The sequence below is a fragment of the Malurus melanocephalus genome, unplaced genomic scaffold (assembly GCF_030028575.1).
Source record: "Malurus melanocephalus ecotype Western Australia unplaced genomic scaffold, MMel_1.1 scaffold_125, whole genome shotgun sequence".
Taxonomy (NCBI): Eukaryota; Metazoa; Chordata; class Aves; order Passeriformes; family Maluridae; genus Malurus; species Malurus melanocephalus.
The window spans coordinates 1,639,048-1,659,748 of record NW_026623357.1 but is presented as its reverse complement, the minus strand read 5'-3'; the positions used below and the strand labels follow the sequence as shown (position 1 = coordinate 1,659,748).

Below are 20,701 nucleotides of genomic sequence, written 5' to 3'. Positions count from 1 at the left end.
CTTAAGATCATCTGTGGTGGGAGAAAGGTTCAGTTCTCCAGTAAATCAAACAGCAGAGCCGAGTGGATATTCAGAACACTGGGTTTGAAAAAATTATCATTTTAACCTAAATATCAAGATTTTAATTGCATTAAAATAAGGACATGACCATGCCTGATCTCTAATATCTACCTTCCTAAACATATTTTTATTAGAACTTGCCAGAATCTTGGGAGAAGGTTGGCTACTTCTTTGATCTTCCRGATTTCTTATCTTGGAAAGCCACAGGTGTCACTGCAAGGTATGTTAATTGTAACAATATGATTTTGTSTATTTTCTTCTGTACATTTCTGTTTTAATTCATTCTGACTGGACCTGCTGTTATGTACATCTGTCTGTAATTCAGCCARCCCCAAAACATCTTGAACCTATCTCCTGCCTCCATCATGCATTCCTGAGCACAGTTGTTCCTGGGAGCAGTGGAATTTTCAGATACAGTGTGGGGCTGCAAAATGTTGTTTGGGAGCATAAAAATGATTGCTGTGAAATACACTTCCARTAATTCTTTGAAATCTGTTTTTGTTGACAAATTTATTGACTTTTTTGATATTGGAAATATGCACTTCTTTACCATTTAGGACAGATCTGTTAAACCTTGTTTAAAATGGTCACTTCACTGTAAAATATGGCAACTGTGCTGCTCCCCAAAAGCACCCTGGAATCCTTCCTGAGCAGTTGAACAAAACCCTCTGAGTGAAGCCCTTAAAATGTGGATTAAAGTGGCCAACACAGGTGAAGGACATTTGCATGTCCTTRTGAGAAGTGAGGGACAGTATTATTTATTTCAAACCAAGTCCAGTTACATGCCCAATTCAGTGCAGTTCACATCCATTGCAATTTTGGGGCTGAATCTGGAAAATGTAGTCCCAGATGAAAACTGGCCACAGGATAGTTTTGGTCTCTCTGGAAATGAAGATACCTTCCCATCAGACACAATTCTTTTTATTTGAGTGCTCTATTTCTCCCTAGTTAGTCTTCCTGATTGACAGCTATTGAGAGCATTATATATTATACATTCCCTGCATTATACAGCAGGGAAGTGCTATATTTGTCTTAAAAAAAAAAAAAAAAAGCAAAAAGAGGAGTTGTTCAAGGACTTGCCAGATGTTAATTGATACATGGCCTCTTAAATCTTCTTCCTTTGGACTTTCAGTCAGATTTTGCTGTCTAACTGTGAATTATGTAACAGGAGAACAACTCCCAGCCCACAGATCTCGCAATCTAAACAGTCCTGTCACCTGACCCAACTCTACCTTCAAGAGGATAAATCCCAGGCTCCCAGGTGATACTCCATGCAGGGTCTGCATCTTGTGAAAGTACTCAAGGCTTTGATTTAGCATTAGCACCCTTTGGCCAGGGCCTGAAAAGGGAGGGCACAGTGATCCTGATGGCTTCATGGTCCTGGCTTTGGCTTTGTGCTCTTAGCTGCAAATTCCTGGAGGTGAAACAGAGAATCTCTYTTGAAAACAAGAGTTGCAGAGGATAATACTACAAAGTTGAGGTGCCTGAATTTAGACTGGCAAGTTAATTTCCTTAGCAAGACAATGTGATTATTCAAAATCTTTTAATTGTATTGATGGGTGTTGTAARGGAGAAAGGAATGTTGGGAAATGACTTTCTGGACAAAGTCTTCCCCACTCTTTGGTTGGGAGTCTTCTATTTTGGATAAAATAGCTCCTTGTACTTCTGCCATTGTTGCCTTTAATGTGCTCCCCAATGTGCTTTGGTGGAATGTGCTGTAGGGTTGCACAGGAGGAGGAAAAAGATAGAAAAATAAGGACAACATTTTGCTGGAATCAGACCTAGGTTGGTTTTTTTTTTTTTTTCCTTTCTCTGCTTACCCCCATGTACACCTGTTTTCTTGTAGGAATTTTCTTGTAGGTTGGAGAAGTTAAGTAATTTGTCCTGCATATRCTCAAAATACAAGGGAAGTGTGATTTTATCAAGTATAAGATTCTTACCTCTTGCCACCCTTTCTCCCTTTGAGCACAAAGGAGCCTATTCACAGGGCAAGACACARTGTTAGTCACTGTGAATCATACACAACTTGGCCCTGATAAAAGAAGGATTTATTTTATTTTAAATTTGTTTTGGTGATGGTTATTTTACCAAAATAAATGCAATTCCAAGGGCACTTTTATAGCAAAGGCCTTGCTGCTTTAAATTTTTAAAGGGCTCTCTATAACGTTTTGTACGTGTTTGGCATTTAGGAATTATGTAAAGTTTTTTTGTCTTCAGTGAGGTCACTGTGCAGAAAGTTAAGTAGTGTGTGAGATCAGAGTTTGACATATTTGAAAAGCAGTTTTTGATGTGTTTCTGAATATGAAATCCTTTGTCTTTCACCTTTAATTCTGCTGGCTTGAACTGCCTTGTTGCCAGGATTTTTTTTTCCAGTGGTCCTATAATAAACAGTAAATATTTTTTACCTCCAAGGTGGAKGCTCAAACATATTCTAGGATTTTTTACCTCTTGGCTTTGAAATTGCTCTGTATCTCACTGAACAAACTCCACTGATAGTTGCAAAGGATGAGTTCCAAATTGTTGATTCCCATTGTTCTTGGACAGCTGTTGCCCGTAATGCTCCATATTTAATATAGTTATGTTTTATTATTTCTCCTCTGGGCTGATGAAAGACCACTGGCTTGTTCTGAGTGACCCTGGCAGCTGACTATTCTGCATTAAGAAAATGTTACTGACAGCTCTTTAAATTAAAAAAATTAAACCTTGAACTTCTCAGCTTTGCCCCCCAAGGCTGCAGCAATGAGTGTGTGGGTTTTGCCCCTTGAATACTCAGTTGTCTTGTCTCAGAAATGCTGTGGTGGAGAGGAAGAGCTGCTCTGTCACAGACACTTAGCAGAGCTTTTCAGAGGCTCAGCACTTCTGCTCGTGGTGAGTGTGACTCACTGCCCTCCCTCCCACCATCTGGAACCTCTGGTAACCTTTCCTTTATATGGTGCTTTGGGTACAGCTATCTTCATAAAATCTAAACTCCTCTCTGCTTTAGTGAAGGCTACTGTATTATGGATGGAGAATTCTTACTAGAGATGCACATCTGCAATCTAAGTGTGTTTCTGAAGTCTCGTGAAGGATTACGGTGCAGATAAGAATAGGGCTGAGCTGTTAAACTCAATGGAATCCACACACAAATTTCTCAAAGGTCRTGTGTATTTAGACCCAGAATCTGCTTCAGGGCTGCTTCCAGTCATAGGCAACTCACTGCAAAATGAGCTAGTCTGTACTGGAATTCAAGATGAATTCTAGCAAAAGAGAGATTAGACCTGTGAAGGAGGATTTGGAAACATGGGGAATAATGCCAGGCTGACATTACTGAGATAGAGGGTGTCCAACATTGTGCTACAAGCCACCTCCCAAAACTACCAAAGAAAGTTATAACAATTTTCTTTTTMTATTATTATGCTCTAGATGTGTTAATATCTGGGGAAAGTAATGTGCTATTTAGTAGACACTTCATCTCATCTATGAATTAGACCAGAATAATTTTCTTGTGAAAACAATTGTCCCGTCAGTCTTCAGCTGCTTGCTATCATGACATGGGAAAGGATGGAACAGATGTTTCATATACTTTTGAGGGAACTTTTCTAAATGATCTCCTTCCAACAGATCTCAGAATCATGAGTTTCTSAGTTTTATAAGGAAGAAATTCATACTGTTTATGGTAGTGACAGACTGCAGAGTGAAAAGCAAATGTTTGTAGTTGATAAAAAGCATTTCTGGGAACCACATGACTAATACTTGTCTGTATCTCTGTAAGACAGGGTGATCTCTTTTTAGTTTACAGTATATTTTCAACGGGAAGATAGTTGACAAATTGTTTTCTTTCATTTATGAGTTCCTTGGCTTGTGCACGTTTAAGCAGCTGACTCTTTATGTTAAGCAGTGATTGAGTCCTTAAAGTTTATTTGTAACCTGTTTTGAAGTGCTGATAATTGGGGCTTGAGATGGCTCTGTTGCACTTCCTGACTCCCAGAGAGCTCCCTGGACATTATCAGAGTCAATGCAGAGTCCACTGGGATGAGCAGGAGTAGAGTCGGGTCCCTTGTTGAATGTAGTGAGGGAGGCTTGTAATAAAACAATAAAGCCAGGGAGGTGCTTTAGAATCCAAGAATCTGGATTCAGGTCTCTTCCCTGTGTGATTTGGGGAAGTGAATTAAATCTGTGTCTTTGGGGTGTTCAGGCAGCTGGATGTGTTTGAGAATTTGATATTTGTTCATCCCTGTGTTTGTTCTTCATCTGTTAAACTGATACATCCACACACTCTTAGGAGGTTGCTTTTAAAAAACACACTTTTACCACTGTGAGGTCTCTCATGTCTGTGTCAGTGGAGCCCTCACCAAATATTTTACCCAGRTAGGCTGGAAACTTTGAGAAGGGARAGAGAGAGTTTGGAAGAGGAGCTTATGTTTAGAAGCACTGTTGAAAAAACAAACTGGTGCAAGTTRGAGGATTATCTGAAGGATGTCTGTGTCTTTTTTCAAGGGTTGGGCAATCCTTTCAGAGATGTGGTAACTGGAGCAGCACAGACACCCACTTTTTGGGGCCAGCTGCCCTTCCCTTCCTTCCTAACCCTGCCATGACTAATGGGTCCCCTTTGGCTGGGATCTGGCRTTTGGGTTCTTGTTGATATTTTGTGCCTTCTTCAAAAGATGCCCAGTTTAAAAGTCAGGCCTCTCTCTGGAAAGAAGGGGCCTGGGGAATATTTCAGAAAGCTGTTGTGATTAGAGCTGAGCCCATGGGACAGTGACAGTATCCTGAATTGCACTCGGGTGTTGTGTCCTGTTTATGAAATGAAAACCAAGACTTCAGACTTGCAGACTTGTTTAGAGAAGTCTCTGGAGAAGGGAGAATTATCTTGAAAGGCTTGTTGGGAGGGGAGGGATGGTGTTTTTGTGGATTGGACAAAGTACCATGAATTTCTTGTCATGGAGCCAAAAGCAAGTGTCCCTGTGATGGTATGTTTGCCAAATGAGAGAATTCTACTGCTATCAGGCTTTTAGTAAATTCAAAACATGTTCTTTGGAGACTGGTGACACACACTGATCCAGAAAATAGGAAATATGTAGCTGGAAAAGTTATCAGGACTGTGAAGGGCAGGTGCAATGTGGGCTATTTCAGTTAGATTTTTTTTTTTAATTTAAAAATGATATGTCCTTGAGTCTAAGGAGTAATCTGAAAGAGTTCTGTGTGCTAAAGAAGCAAATTGTCAGCAGGTCTCGTTAATGTTAGCCAGGAAGCACACAGGCAAACAGGAAGCTTTAGCTATTGTTATTGTACAAGTGCCCTTTACAAAATATTAGCAAAAGAAGCTTAATGTGTTTTCCACAAGAACAGGAGCCCTTCAGAGTGTCTCACTGGATCTGCCCAGTGAAGAAAAACTGCACTGTCCCCTTTTTAACAGCTTTGAACATACATTGAGAGGCTGCGCTGCAGAGGCTTGCATTCAGATCATCAAATATTTACTACTTTATTTCTTAAAGTTGTTAGGATTGTTAATTAGCTGTGACAGTATCTAGCCYTTCGTTTTCTATTGTGTTCGTTTGCTGCTAAAAAAAAAAAAAAGCAAAAAAAAAAAGCCAGCTAGGTCAGTATAGAAAGGATTGGGGGCAGTGGATGTATTCCTGGCAGTTTGCCACGGAGACACTGAACTGAGCCAACCATGAAGTCATCGTGAACTCAGGGAGTCTCACTAATCCAAGGCAATGTGTCTTAATTTGACAAAGCAAAGGCTGCTTGATAAGCAAGCCCGGCTAGAAATGCTGTGAAACGGGGGTGTTTGTTAAGTTGAGATTGTGGACGAGAAATGTGGTGATATGGAAGGATTCATCTTGGTTTCAGGTCCTTCCTCCCCCGAGCCCAAAGGCAGCCTTGGCTCTTTTCTCCCCTGCAGCTCGGGCTGTGCAGTGGCTTGATGTGAAATTTGAGAAACATATGTAGTTTTCTATTTCAGGAAAATGATCTCAGGGATTGAATGTGTGTTCTGTTGGCTGTTAAGCTCTGATCTTGCCTAGTGTGGTAGTTTGAGAGTGTGTGTGTGTGTGTGATGGTTAAAACCTTCTCCAGCACATAAAAAATATAGTAGTAAACAAACAAACAAAAAAAAAAAAATCAAAGTTCATATATTCATTGTTGTTAAGTTCTCATTTCTTCAGTCTCAAAATGCAACATCCAACGTCCTTAGAAGATTCTTAAATAACTGTACTATGTGTATCAGAAAATGTCTTTTATTTTTCCATAATAGTCATTAGCATTTACTTGAGCTGATGAGTGGTGCACACACAGTTTTCCATCGAAGCAAAGAAGCTGTGTTTAAACAACCATTTCATTGTTGGCCCTGTGCAGAAGCAATGTAGATATATGAACAGTGTAATTATTAACTTCTGTGAGGTTGAGATGGCAATCTCCCCTTAATAAAATTCACAAAGAGATGGCTGGGAGTCTGAGATTCCTCTCGCTGACATCCTCACTAATAGTGGGGCTGTGTAACTGTTCTTCACTGGGACTGGGGGGGAGTGTTGAAGGAGGTTGTGGTGTTACAGTCTTAAATTCTGAGGAAAAATGAACAGAAACCACAGATGAGTTTGTTGTCTTTCAGTTCTCTTAATCCTATTTTTTTTTTCTTCCCAGTCAGCTCAGTTCTCTCCAGATACAGACTGGGTTTTCAGGGTCCTTCTTTTGCATTACCTCCAGTGAACACCATCAGGGATCAGACCCTCATGGTACAAGGGATATATTAAACAATCTGTCATTATGACATTTCATCTCCTTTGAACTCTTCCTTATGTGCAACCCCATGGAAAGCCCCCTTGTCCCTTGTGAGATTGGGTCTCTGTTCAGCCAGTGCTGTGTAACAATTGCTTCCATGCATAAATTTGAACCAGATAAGAAAATAGCCAMGTTTATGAACTCCTGGGTCATTTACAGCCCCAGCAGTGTTTTACTGTGCATGCACATAATGCAGGTATTCACAGTAAATTCTTAAAAACCACCCCCCTGAAAACAATAACATTCCAGGAGCGGTCTCATTCAGGGAAGGGAAACAAAGCTGTGTAGCATTGAAGTGTGTGCATTGTATGTGTACATACAGTGCTTCGAARTATTAAAACTCCCAGAAATTTATTATCCCATAAGGAGCTCTTTTGTCTTTTCTTCTGTTTAAAAAAAAAAAGCAAAAAACCCCTCCAAACTTTTATTCCTCTGTAATACCTTACAGATGAAAAACCCTTGATAAATTCAGCCCTTAAAAATGCTCTTAAGCAAGAAAGTGGCATTGTTATTTTATAGCTGGGAAAAGAGCCGTATAATTTGAAGGGTAACATTCTTGAAGTGTTTAGCTGGGCATCCAGCTTTCTGTCTAAYGTGCAGTGAGAATTAGGTGTCATATTGCACAGGCATTTTCACAGATCACACTATAAATTATTTATTCTGGACCAATTCTTCCTCCAGACTTCCCAAACAAATGCTTTTCRCCACTGGAGTGTTCCTCCTCTCCCTCTCACTGTAATACATGGCTGTAACAACAGTCTTGGCCTGGAGGGCAGTTTACCTACAGGTTTGCTTTATTTGTTTTGGCTGCCTCTCTCAATCTGCTTAATGTTAGGAACTTTCACTGGAAATTCTCAGCGTGCTTTAGGATGACACTGATGGTGTCAGGGTTGATTTACATTATCTCTTTAAAGTAGCATTAGCTTGCCTAGGACTTTTTCYCTTATTTGTTTTAGAATTCATGTTCTCCAGAGAGGAGCCTTTTAACTGTGAAATGTAAATAACCTGACAAGGAAGACTTCAAAAGAAAATGAGTCTTTGTCCATGGCAGTGATACCAAGCTTGCCAACTCCGTAACCTTTAAAACAGAGCACTTTTATGCTTGACCTGTCATCTGCCTATAAAAATAATCTTAGATCAATGATACAGTGCTTTCAAGAATGTGTCTGAAGAAAGCAGACACTTCTATGTATGCGTTCTGTCATTTCTTCATTGTGATAGACCATCTGCTGCTTTAACTCTCAGTAGGATCTGGTTATTGATTTGGTGTAAGTGCCTGGCTGTGCCTTTTGCTTGCATTGAGGTGATGAACACTTTTACTGCAGCTTGCAAATTGATGCTGCCAGATAGCCAGCCCRATATTATATAAATATATAATGTGTTATATGAAATCACCAAGGGTTTGTTTTTGCCTTCCCCYGTTCTTTATTCCAGTGCCATTCCATTAAGCTGTTCATTAGATGAAAGGTTGTAATTCAGTCTTCAGTGGATGAAATGTATATGTACTTATGGAATCAAAGACATTCCAACAAAGGTTGTTTATTTTCTTACTACCTTCTTTAATTAAATGTCGATGGTAGGATTCTGATTGTCTGACTTCAGAGAAACAGATGAAGCAATAATGCTTGCAGTGCAGTCCAGCAGGGATGAGTGAAGTTCTGCTTCTTGGTTGCTGGACACTGCATGCATAGGAAACTTAATTCTCCTGTGGATAGGAGAGTTGGGATTTCAATTTTCAAACCATGGCTTTGATTTCAAAGTGAAGGGGAAGTTCTACATTTTATATTTTATTATTACGTAACTTCAGATGATATGTGGATTATAGACTATTTGGTTCAGCTTGCTGACACTCAGCTTTAAACTGCCCCTGGAGCTGCTAATCTCAGTTAAAAGCCATGTTTGTGCACTTTATTTTATTTCAAGTGTTTTGTCTCAGATTTGTCAGCCTGARTTCTGAGCTTGCTGGTGTTCTGCAGTGTGGATGTATCTTGGGACTCCACTTTGTGGGGATTGGAAACTACAGGCATTCCTCAGAGATGCTGTCCCTGTGTTCCCTGGCAGGCTGGRGCTGTCCTGGGGTCACTCCCAGGATCCAAATGTCAGTGTTGGAGTAGAAGAGAATTCATGGAAGGTRACCCAGCAATTGCATCCCATGCACAAGGAAAGTGAAAGAAAGTYCTTCATGCTGTAGGTGACAGGGAAGAATTTGAAGATGTGCAGAGAGATGCTATATCCAAAAGTCTCCCCACCCCCAAATCCTACTTGCATTTATTCATGCATAGTACATGGTGCTATGATGAAGGAAATAACTCCAACTTTCATTCACTTAAGTTTGAAACAGTTTTGGAACTATTTAGATMCTCTTCTCTCTTTCCAAACCTCATTTTCCAAGGTGAGCCTGTTCTTCTGAGGAATGAAGCTGGAGTTACACARTAAGGTGTTTTCATATTTAATTAAAACTGATAAGAGGGGGAGAACATGCCACAAAATACAAAGAAAGCTATTTTCTGTGGTTTCCATCTTCTGAGCTTGTCTCCATGAAACTGTTTGGGAGTTTCTGAGGCTGGTTTGTGATTGTATATAAAATACCTCAAACAGACTCTTTGGAGAAATATAAATACCATGATGTAATTTTACTTTCAGGACAGAAATTGARTGCTCTTCCTGCCTTCATGGAGAAAGTAGGTGTGGTGTTGTCCTGAATTCCCTGTACACAGCATCTGTACATGAGRTTAATACTCAGAGTGCTTTCATCTCCCTATAAAGAGGGGAAAACAGGGAATGTGTAACAGCATGATACACTGTTGGCAGCTGTTCTTCATATCCATCCCATCCCATGCCATTCTTGCCCTCTGTTCCACCCCCAAGCTCTGTGGGCACATGTGCAGTCTGGATTTAGTCTCCTTCACAAATGGCATCTTCCATGTGCCATCTTGCCATGGGCATGCTGCCCATGAGACAGATACATATATAAATATAGATATAAAATTTGAATGTGTATCAGAAAGACAAGTTGAAGTTCCTCAGTGCTCACCATTCCTCGCCTCAATAGCACCGGTGTAAATCTGACAGGGGGACTCTCCAGAGGGATTCCAGTTTGTTTAAGAATTTCTGGGTTTGTATATTTTGTCCTGTAGCAGCTCTTCATTTTGTGTGTAAGGACAGTTCATAAACAGATGTTGAATCTCAACATGGTGCCTGYTATTTCCTGCTCTTTCTGACCTGCCTGGAACCACACAGACAATCCTTATTCACACCAGTTAGCTCCACTGCTAAGCTGGAAATCCAAACAAATTTCCTGATACCTCTCTCTTTTTCAGGTTGTCTCTTTAAATCTGGATCAAAGGAAACTTAGACCTGCTAAAATGTTAAGAGATTTTTGTTTGCCCAGCCTATCAAGGGACRTATTAATTAAAGTAGGTGCTCATTTGCTTTGGCACAAACAGAAAGGAGGAGGTAGAATATAAAAAATGATGCCCAAACTGGCACAAATTAACCTTGTGACTGTGGTTGGAAATCACTTCAGGCTGATTAAGGCTTCATCCACTATCTCATTTGCTTGTTGGTTTATCTGAAAGGGCCTCTATTGGTGTGCGTGTGCATAAAGTAGGGAATACAGTTTTACCTCATTAAATGTGAAACTCTGCTTGGAGGAATATTGCTCAAGAAAACCACATCAGGCCGAGGTTTTGAAAATGCAGACTGGTTTAGAGAATGCATTTTAATATATTGAAGCCTCAAGCCATCTACCTCTCCTCCTGAGAGCTCTACCTGAAAACTTTCAGGACTGAATAATTTAAAGCTTGGGGATTTTTTTATTCTTTTTGCAAGAAATACTAGTCTGATGTTTTATTTTCCTAAAGTCTGAACTCCACATAACTTTTTTTCAGAACTGTTTATCCTCACTCCAGACATGAACCTTGGAAAGGTGGCAGAAAAAACAAACAGCTGCTGTGTTTTTGGGCAGTCTGCATTCYTTTAAACTCTCTGAGATCAGACTTGTGCTGAGATTTTCAAATTATTTGTCCTAGGGCTTAACCACTTTCACTCCTGCTTAAAAGTCAGTGAATTTGCCATACTGGGKCTTGTGAGAGCTGTCATGCAGAGCCTTAATGATTCAAGAACTATGAATATATGATGTGTTCTTAGGGTTTTTTATTATTGTTTCATTCAAACCTACCTCACCTACCTCCCTATTCATCTTTCCATTTTTGGACTCCGGTTCTTTTTTTAACTTAAGCACATTGCTTAAGATATTCTAGGGAACTTTGTTTCCATTTTGGTTTAGGGGTAAATTTGATACATATAAAAATGTTATTAATGGACCAAGGTGCAGGTAGTAAAAAAGACTGCCACTTTCCCAAGGCCCAAAGTCAAAAATTATCTTCTCAAGTTTGGATTTCCTTTCCAAGTGGGAGACAGGAAGGAGAGCCATTGCTCCTGTGGCAGAGTTTTTTGCCTTCTTTATGAAGTCTCCAAATAAGTTCTGTGAAGCTGGTGGAAGAGTCAGGACAAGCCAGGCTTGTGTGTTAAAAGAGAATTTAATGCTTTGGTCCCTCATGTGGGTTTTGCTGCAAGAGAGACATGGAGATGCTGCTTCTCCTTGTGYCTTATGAGTAGCCTAAATCTCAAATGTGTCTTGCAGTGCGTTTTGAGTTCTGGGAACTTCACTGCGTGCAGAGATTGGTTGTACCAGGTGACTGTCCTGGTGAGATGGGTTAAATCCAAACTGTGTTTACTAGCAACTAGAATGGACAAACAAAGCAGTCAGGCCAGTTCTGAAGGGCTTTTCAGTTAACTGTGCTCATTCTTTTCTTTGGGCCCTTTTCCAGCAAAGCACTTAGGCACGTGCTTAAAGTTAAAGCCTGTGCTTAAGTGCTCTGCTGGTCTGGGTCCTTTATTTGCTGTCCAAGCATGTTGGTATGAACAGGCTGTTGGTTGTAGGAATGTTTGGGGAGCTGTTCTTCTTATACTGCTCACTTTTGTTCTCTGAACTTTTTGGCCACCTATGGCCCAGAAAATTTAATCTGTCCTTTCAGTATGACACAGAAAACAATTTGAAAATGGTGTTTGAAAACTGTTTGGTTTGAAAACAATTTGAAAACCCGGAGCAGGCTATTGATTAATTGCCACTGATTATTAGGAATTGTGTATTTGGAAAAATCGAGGTCAGTCCAGCCAGAGAAGTTTTCCTCTGCTGTCTTGCTGGCAGCATTTGTCATCTGCCAAAAGCATCTTCAGGCAGTTCAAATGCTATGGATTTAGTATCCAGAAAATTCTCCTTAAGTAACTGCTGTCTTTTAGGTGGCACTTGTTATTGATCTGTATGCAGATTTGCTTATTTATTTATTTATGGTTTTCCCTATGGCAGTCCAGAGTTGCTGATCTCTGATTCCTGCAGCACAGCAAGTCTTGTGCTGTCCCTCCTCATCATTCCCAAACCATCCATGGCAAGTCAGGACAGGAGAACTCAGTTAAATTCTGACTTTGGGATTTCTCTCTGGGTCTTGCATCAGTGAAAATTGGCCTTCCACCTCTAGAGCTCTTGAAGGGAGTTGATTTTCTCTTTGCTTTTCTTTGTGAGGGTCAAACCACTTTACAGCAATGAAAATGGCAGAATGTGCAGCCTGATATTGCTGACCTAACTGGGCAGGTCCAAGGAAAATCCATGTGGGATAAGTCAAGCACAATCCTGCAGTTGCCTCTGCAAACACGTGATTTACAGAAATGCCCCAGCTGACGTCAGAGATGCTTTTTGTTCAGGTCAAGTTACTCACACCCACGTCTCTTTAGGACCAAGCTCATGGATAAGTAGTAGTTACAAAATTGCCTTTAGAAATTTTGTTCGTAATTTCTCTCAAATAAAACTGTACAGGTTCTGTATGAACTGTGATCTTTTCAATTCCATCATTTAATTTGGTAAAACATACAAATGTGGTAATTATTTTTGGTTGTTTTTTTTTTCATAGAAACATATAAACCATTAAAGAGGGAATAAAGCTTTTTTTTTAGGCCTCTAATACAGTGATTTTGAATTGACTTTTAGTCCATTCTTCTCTGTTCTTGCATCATTTGTGAGTGTATTTTCTGCAAGTATTGCAGTGTAATTCAAATTCCAAGAAAGGGAAAGACAAATATTTTAGTGTTGTTAGGGCTGCATGAAAGGGTTCATTAGAGTTTAGAGCAGTGGTAAACTCCACCCTGCTGGTTCAGCCTCACCTTTCCCAGTGCTGGGTGTGAGACAAGCTCAGGCAGTACCTGAGAGGCTGAGCCCTGTCTCTGAGAGTGCTGGGGATGTGCATTCCCAGGTGAATTTAAGATTTAAATGAATGTGAAAACCAATCATGTTCACTTTTTTTGTGTAACAGGCTAAAGCATCTGAAATTAGAGGAGCAACATCTTTCTTCTATCCACTCTCCCAAGAACCCCCAGGTTGATCTGTTTGGTTCTTAAAACACGTCAAAGTGGAGTTTATTCTGTCCAGTCCCTTCTCTTTGGCAGGGCAGCAGTGATGCTTTCAGAGGAAATGAGAGAGGGATCCTGGAACTGACAACACGTTAGGACCCTTGTGGGGACAGTGCTTTTAAATCATGCTCAGTTAATGGGCATTTATGTTCCCTCATGTTATTTCTATTATCGTGACTGGAAGCAGTCTGGATATCCATGTAGTGTAGCCTCCCTTTTGTTTTTATTTTATTTTCCCTTGGTTCCAACAATACCCTTTTTCAACTGCTGAATGGTTTTCTTTGAATGTCTTTATTGCTGAATTCTGAGGAGTAATGACACCTGATTTATCTACTYTGTAGCATTCCTTATTTTCTGCACTCATCTCCATTCCTCTCCCTGCTGTTGTAAATAAGGTGAAATGTTTTTTCATTCTTACGTTGTGGAAATTTATGTGTTCTTTTACTCAATTCCGTTACCTTACCTGTTTCAGAACTCCTCGGTGGGTTTTTATTTTTTTATGAAATCCCACAGCTGTCCAAACAATACTGTTGATGCCTCTGCTTTTTTAGATTTGCTCAAAAATTTACCTTCTTTTTTACATAAGTATGATTACAAAGGGCTCTAAATGCAAGCCATTGTTATTATTAATTAAATATACTCTAGAAATAGATGCATTGCTGTTGTCATTTCAAATATTAAAGCACAAACATACAGTACATGTATGATGTAGGTGAAATGAGCCATCTTGCATTTCCTTTGATTTGAATCACTTACCTTAAAATCTAACAAAGCACATTTTCAAAAATTGATACCGATGACTAACCTTTAACCAAATATATTGAGAACTTAGGAATGACTTTATGMTTTTAAGAGTTTACACTGACTGCACTGATTTTTGTGGTGGAGGTACAGCTCATTGCCTGAATAGGAATCTCGAATGTGCATCTTTGATTCGGGTGCCTGTGCCAGCTGTCATCCAGGCTTGAGTAAGAGTTGACAGTGGTTTCCCTGARWAAAGGAGGGCCCAATATTTGAGTTTATCATGTGAAATCAGCCTCCATCAAAATGCAGTTATTAAGACTTTCTTTTACTGCAGTACTCTTGGCAATTTCCCTGCTTCTGTTCTGGTTTCACTTAGGCTTTGTCTGGCCACAAGTGCCTGACAGCCGAGGTTGCAGTTCAGCACAGTCTGACTAAGCTGGTAAAAACTCCCATTAACCCCACTGACAGCTCTGCAGGACTTTATACTCACACGTGTGTTCAGGCACTGTGTTAGTATTAGACTACCCCCASTATGAAGTTAGGAATATATCCATTTACTCATGAATTAGTAAAATGTGTCTTTATAGCAAACGTGAAGAGATTTCTGGACTAACAGTTCTCTGTCTCGAAACACCACTGGTAGGGCTGTAAGGGTGGGGTTTTTTCACACCACTCTAGTYCTACTCAATTATATGAAGACAGCAGAAACCACATAATGAGGTGTAGCCCTGATCCTGCAGAGATTTGTGTTCTTGATTGGTGTCTGGAGTGTCAGTGTGCACATGGTGCTGTCCTGGCAGTGCTCTCAGTGTTTGTCACACCCCCCAAACTGCTGGAGGAGTCAAAGACTCCCCATGTCCTTGTGCTCCCTGAAGGTGGATGTTGGATGTGATGTCCTGTGCCTGCCTTGCACCCAGAGGAATGATCAGGGTCATGGAGCAGTAACTGCAGTCTGGCTGGAGCCTGTCCCTGTCATTCCCTGGGGATTAGGGATGTCTGAAATGATGCAGTGGTGTGTGTCTGTGGCTGGGGCAGTGCCTGCTGCTGGCAGATGTGTTGGGTGATGCACATGTGGATGTGCTGCCATTGTTGTACTGGGAGAAGCAGATGTTGCTGAAGGGAATAATCTCACTCTGTCCAAATCCACATGGTGGGGAGGGAGCAGCTGAGACCCAACATCCTTTTTCTCAGTGATTTTTCTCAGTAGCCTTTGCTTAATCTCTTCACCAACTTCCTTGAGTGTTTGGTGAAGCCTTGAGCTGCAGTAGATTTGCTCAGGCTCAGACTTCATAAGAAACTGTTCACTGGCTCTGTGTACAAATACTTCCAGTTTTAATTCCAATTTAATATTTGTAACTGCCAGAAGGTAACAGGAGAATATGTGTTTTCTAAATACAAGCTCTTAATTGAAATAAATATTTGACTTCCTATTGCAGAGTGGTTTGCTTGAAGTACTGAGCTTGAAAGAATATATTTTTGTGATTAAATTSAACTGAAACATTGCTGATGTTGCAGAAGGCAGGAGGAATGTCCCAAGGCTGCTGGACTGCAGTGGCTGGAGATGTGGGCTCTGTTTGCAGCTTTGCTTTTCATTTCCCTTGCCATTTCTGGATGTGATTTTTTTTTTTTTTATAACACCTCCTCTGCTTATTAAGCTTTTAAAATTTAATACAGTGGTTACTTAAATCAGTGAATCACTTTTATATATGTGCACGCTTATTGTTTCTCTCCTATTTAAAGATTTAAACTATAGTTGTCCATAGAAAGATTTTTTAACACGTTCAGCATCAGTGTCTGAACAGTGATTTTCTGCCTGGGTTTCAGTCTCTAGCCTGAGCCTCTGCAGTTCAGGATTCACTTCAGGGGTCTGAATGAGCTTTGCTTCTTGACCCTTGGCCAAATCCCTCAATTTTCTTTGCCTCTGTTTGCCATCTTTGAAGGGAATGGATTAAGGTTTCCAGCCCCACATGCTATGTCTGATTTGTCTAGACAATACATTTTTTTTTGTCTAGGACTGTGTCTCATTATGAGTTTTTCAACAATGCYGAAGACAATGGGCTTGAATCTTGCTTGGGTGTCTGTAACATAATACAGAATGAAATTAATAAAAAACTCAGCAATCTGCTGACTGTTGGCTTCCCCTTGCCTCATGACGTGGTGAGGCRTATGTGGGTGGATAAAATGGTCTTATTTTGTATTTTCTGGTCCAGCTCAACGTGTTTAACTAAGTGAATGCACTGAAATTATTGGATGCACACAARGGATTAATCTGACTCGATATGTTGCACTTGGGTGGTTCCCTCCAGGTTTGGTGACACAACTTCTAGGAAATACTCAATTCAAGACTCCTAAGTCTTCCAGTCTTTTGATAGTGTGTTTCTCTTTTAAAAAGAATTGGACTCTTTTACAAATAGTAGAAGAAGCATCATCTTATTGTGGTCAGTGTGATTCACCTTCTGTTGGATGACTTTTTTGACATTTGCAGTGTTTGATGCATTTATTTGTATTTTCAAAGGACAGGTTTTAATAGATTACAGCAAACACAAACAGGCACATTCTCCCAATCCAAAGTAAATATCTGCATGTGAACACACATACAAACACGTAAAAGTTTGTATGTAAAAGTAAAGTAAAACAAGTCAGTTTTCTTACAATACCTGTGTATCAAATATGCACTTCCACATCTCTAACAAGATGTGCAAAATTTAAATTTTAAAGTGCCTCATCCAACACAATGTTTTCTTTAAGTGGATTGATCCTGTAAATGTCACAGAAGGGATTTTCCCAACAATGTCTCACTAAGTTTGAGTTTTATCTAATTTTAGTTTTATCTAATTTTATTTTTTTATGTAATGTAACCTCAGTCTCATACCTCCTCTGAAATACAGGAAACATCTACACTCTGCATTTCTCAAGCGACTTCTGTGCTTATTGTGGTGGTAATTGGAGGTCACTCTTCATTCTGGTTGGGTGGTCAGAAGGTTGATGCCAGAGTTTAAAGCACTKCATTGCTTTGAAACCTTGTGCTGCTATGTAGGCTTTGAAAATGATCCTATTGTTCTTCTTTTTTTCCTTTCAAAGTGGCACCCAGAGGTTAAATATAACATGGAATTTCGTCAGGGAGTGGCTGTATTCAGAGGAGATTAATTATACATGTGGGTGTAGAAAATTGCAAATGTGAATTGTGTTTTTCATACAAGAAAATATGTCCCTTCAAGTAAGCAACAGATTTGCCTGGAAAATCCTTGATTTAAAAAGTCAGCCAAAAACCTCGAAGTGTTACAGCATGAACACCAAATATTAGAGCGAGATTTGAGTTAATTAATGCTTTTCCTCCTTTACAAAAGTAATTTTAACTTTCTGATTTGTTTGCTGCTCACTGCTTGTTGCTGTGGGCTGGGTGACTTCCACAAGCACACAGGATGGTGTGAGCTCAGGAGAATCACWGCTCCTCCACCCTGTATCCCAACAGAAAACCTAAAAGCTCTGTCTGGATAAGTTTGGAAGTGCTGATGGAATGCCCACGCCTGTTGGTGAGAGTTTKGATGGATCCCAGTCCCCCAAGGGCTCTGATGTAGCTGCCATTCCCTAAGGACCTCTCTCTCACCTAAAAGAGAGCATTGCTCTTTCATGGGCTCTGCTTTGGCAGGGGGATTTATGGCTGGGAAAGGGAGACCTGGTTTATATTTTTAAATAAAAGCTGTGCCACCAGTCCAGTGAGAATTCTGGCTTTCCAGATGTGAGGCCAATAGAGCTGCTGAATACAAGTTGACAGATTTTTTAACCCCAAATTTAATGTTGTTGGTTGGGAAGGAGTCTGATAGGACCCTGCAAGTTCCCTGAGTCAGCAGTGTTCAGGAAAAAATGGGGGGAAACTTTGAACCCATGTTTTAACCACAGTTTTGAAAGAAAACCTGTGAATCTTCACACCATATGTAGTATTTTAATATATTTTTTGCAGCAGCAACAACAACAACAAAAAAAAAAGGCTTGAAAGGGTTTGGAAAGATTTTATGTAGCCAGTATCTGCATTAGCTTCAAGTATGCAGCTTGTGGATCATGAGCTGTTCACCAACATTTAGAGACCTGGTGGCTTGGTGTCTTCTACCAAACTTGCACATTTACTGAAAAGAGAAATCTTTGCTACTAAATTCTTTTTATTTGAAACCGAAGAGCTGTTTTCTGGCACTCAGTTTTCCTCATGGTGAGGAAAAAGAAAAAAGTCTGAGTAATTTTTTGAACATTAACTTTTAAAGTTTGAGATGTGGAATTTAATCCTATTTCACTTGTGAAATATGACAAAATTGCCACTAGCCTTAGTGTGAACAAATATTGGCCTTTCACCATGATATCGGATCATTCTTATTTGTACTATTTTTTTTTCCTCTGCAGCTTTAGTGAAGATTTCAAAGGAGAAAGCTTTGCTTTTGCTGTGATATTTAACTTCCTTCAAAAAATCTAAATGGCAGCCAGACCACTTTTAATTATTTATGATAAATAGAAGAGCAATCCAGAGCATAGGAAAACTGAAGCTGCTTGAATTGCTAACGCTGATCACAGTAATTTCCTTGCTACCTTTAGTGAATAAGTTTAAGTCCTCAGACATGAAAAGACTGAAAGTTGAGGCCCATGAGTGCAACTGGAATGTGTCTGCTCCTTGTCCCAAACAGGCTTCCCCACCTGTCTTCATTGTTTGGCCTGTTTAGTGTTTTGTTGGAAGAAGAAAACCCTTTTCAGGCAAGAGTCAAATTGCAMAGCTCGCTAAGACAATGGCTTTGGGCAGGCAGGAATTTCATAGGCTTTGGSTCAAAGGCAATAATCATAAAAAATAATGTGTTGTTAATGTTGGAAACTTGGGATTTTTGTGGCTGGGTGGCTGCAGCAGCCCCTGATAGGTTCTGCTGTGTGTAGCTGCAATGAAAGAGCTGTTGAAGAGGTGAAAGGAGGGGAGTGGAGGTGGCCTCTGTGAACCAGGACACCCCAGAGTCACTGCCCTGAGCTTTCCAACCAACCTGCCCCAGAGAGGGACTGAGGGACAGCAGGGACAGCTCAACCCACTGCCCCAATTCCTTTCAGCAAATGCTCAACAGGGGCAGACTCTCACACCTCACACATTTCAAGGCTGGATGACCAAGTGTCATGTTTTTTCTCCTCTTTCTTGAGAAAAATTCCCTTGGGACAAATTTTCTCTATTTCCCCCGAGCAGACAAACACACCAAGCAGGCAGAGACATTTTTCCTAAATGCCAGTGGTGGATGTGGGTCCAGCAGTCTGGTCCTGTTTCAAAGGCCRTGGATTAATAGATATGGCATTACCAGAACAGAGCAGGGAATAATTACATGTTTCCTACTGCTCTGTGATAACCTCCACTGCATTTCAGGCTCTTGCAGCACCAGTGCTCAGTTCTGTTCTTGGATGCTGGRACTTTGTGTGCTGGGTATTAAATTTTTTTGTCTGGAACATTTTTGCACAAACCACAGTCGGATCTGTGACTGTGTTAGAGCTGTAAATTGCTCGCTTTTGTGAAAAGCCTTGAGACTGTGGGGTGCATAATTTGGGAGGCCATTGGCAGCCTGGCCCAGATGTCAATATGTGGAGACATTCACTTGAGCAGAATCTACGCCCTGGTTTACAATTTGAATTCAAAATCTGTTTTAAATTTAAAGTTTGCAGAACAAAAGAAAAAGCGTTTGATGTTGTGGGAGTTGCACTCCATTGTTTCAGGTCTCCTTCTTTCATTCATAACATCATAAAGCTCTTGATTCTTTGTAGCTTTAAATAAATCTGCCCAACAGACCACCGAGAGTTACTTTATCCTACTGCACCCTATTTCTTTTGGGATCTATTTGTGCCTGTGTTTCTGTAGGACTCAGCTTTGGTACAGCCCTCAGCAGGTGCAGCTGGGTTTAGTTCAGTGATCCAGTGATTGAACTGCTGCACTGTTAATGATGCCTACAAAATTAATTAAGTTTAYGAGTTCAGGTTCATTTCTGAGCACTTGGGATGAATGAAGCAGATCCTTTTTTTTTTTTGGAATTGAGAACAAAGCTTCCAGTCACCTCAGGATGCCCCAGTCAGGGGTTCTCTGCCTTTCAAGCTGGTGCCTGACTCATTCTCCAGGCTAATTGATCTTGTACCAACCCTCTGGAATGGAAGGTCATGTAGAAATGCCTTATGGGGTCACTTTTCAGAAAAAAAAACCTGTTTATTTTGGTAACTTGTAGTTGATAGGACTTACCTATTAACCTATAGCCAAAATTGGGATGGCTTCCACAAGACAACCGCAGAAAAGGAGTAACCCCCAGGAATATTTTCATAGGAGGTGTTCTCCCAGGCAGGGCAGAATCTCTGCAGGGCTGGGAATCATGTCCACGTTTGCTTTATCCCTTTTGGAGTCTGGGAGAGATGTCAACAAAGAATGGACCAAAGTGGGAAGCTCTGGTGACTCTTTAGTAGTTGTGGAAAAGTTTATTGTGACCTTTATCTTTTAGCTACATTTTCATGCAGATAACTTAGAGCATACAGTTATTCCATTTTTAATGAATGTATCTGATTTCCTTCTCTCCAAGAAGAACAATAGAGTGAGAGAAAATACCCAGAAAGGACAGACAATGTGGGAGGAGCCACATGGAAACAAACTTTGATCACCTGAGTGATAACAAATCCAGTTGCC

The 20,701-nt window shown here is 40.3% G+C and overlaps 1 protein-coding gene across 5 annotated transcripts in view; it reads left to right on the top strand.

The window, feature by feature from the left end:
* Positions 1-20,701, top strand: part of FGGY (FGGY carbohydrate kinase domain containing) — a 119,310-nt gene that overhangs the window by 20,635 nt on the left and 77,974 nt on the right. For all 5 annotated transcript variants that reach the window (XM_057370418.1, XM_057370415.1, XM_057370417.1 and 2 more), the window contains one exon: positions 195-280. In XM_057370418.1, the coding sequence (XP_057226401.1) occupies positions 195-280 (86 nt within the window). The remainder of the gene's footprint in view (positions 1-194; positions 281-20,701) is intronic.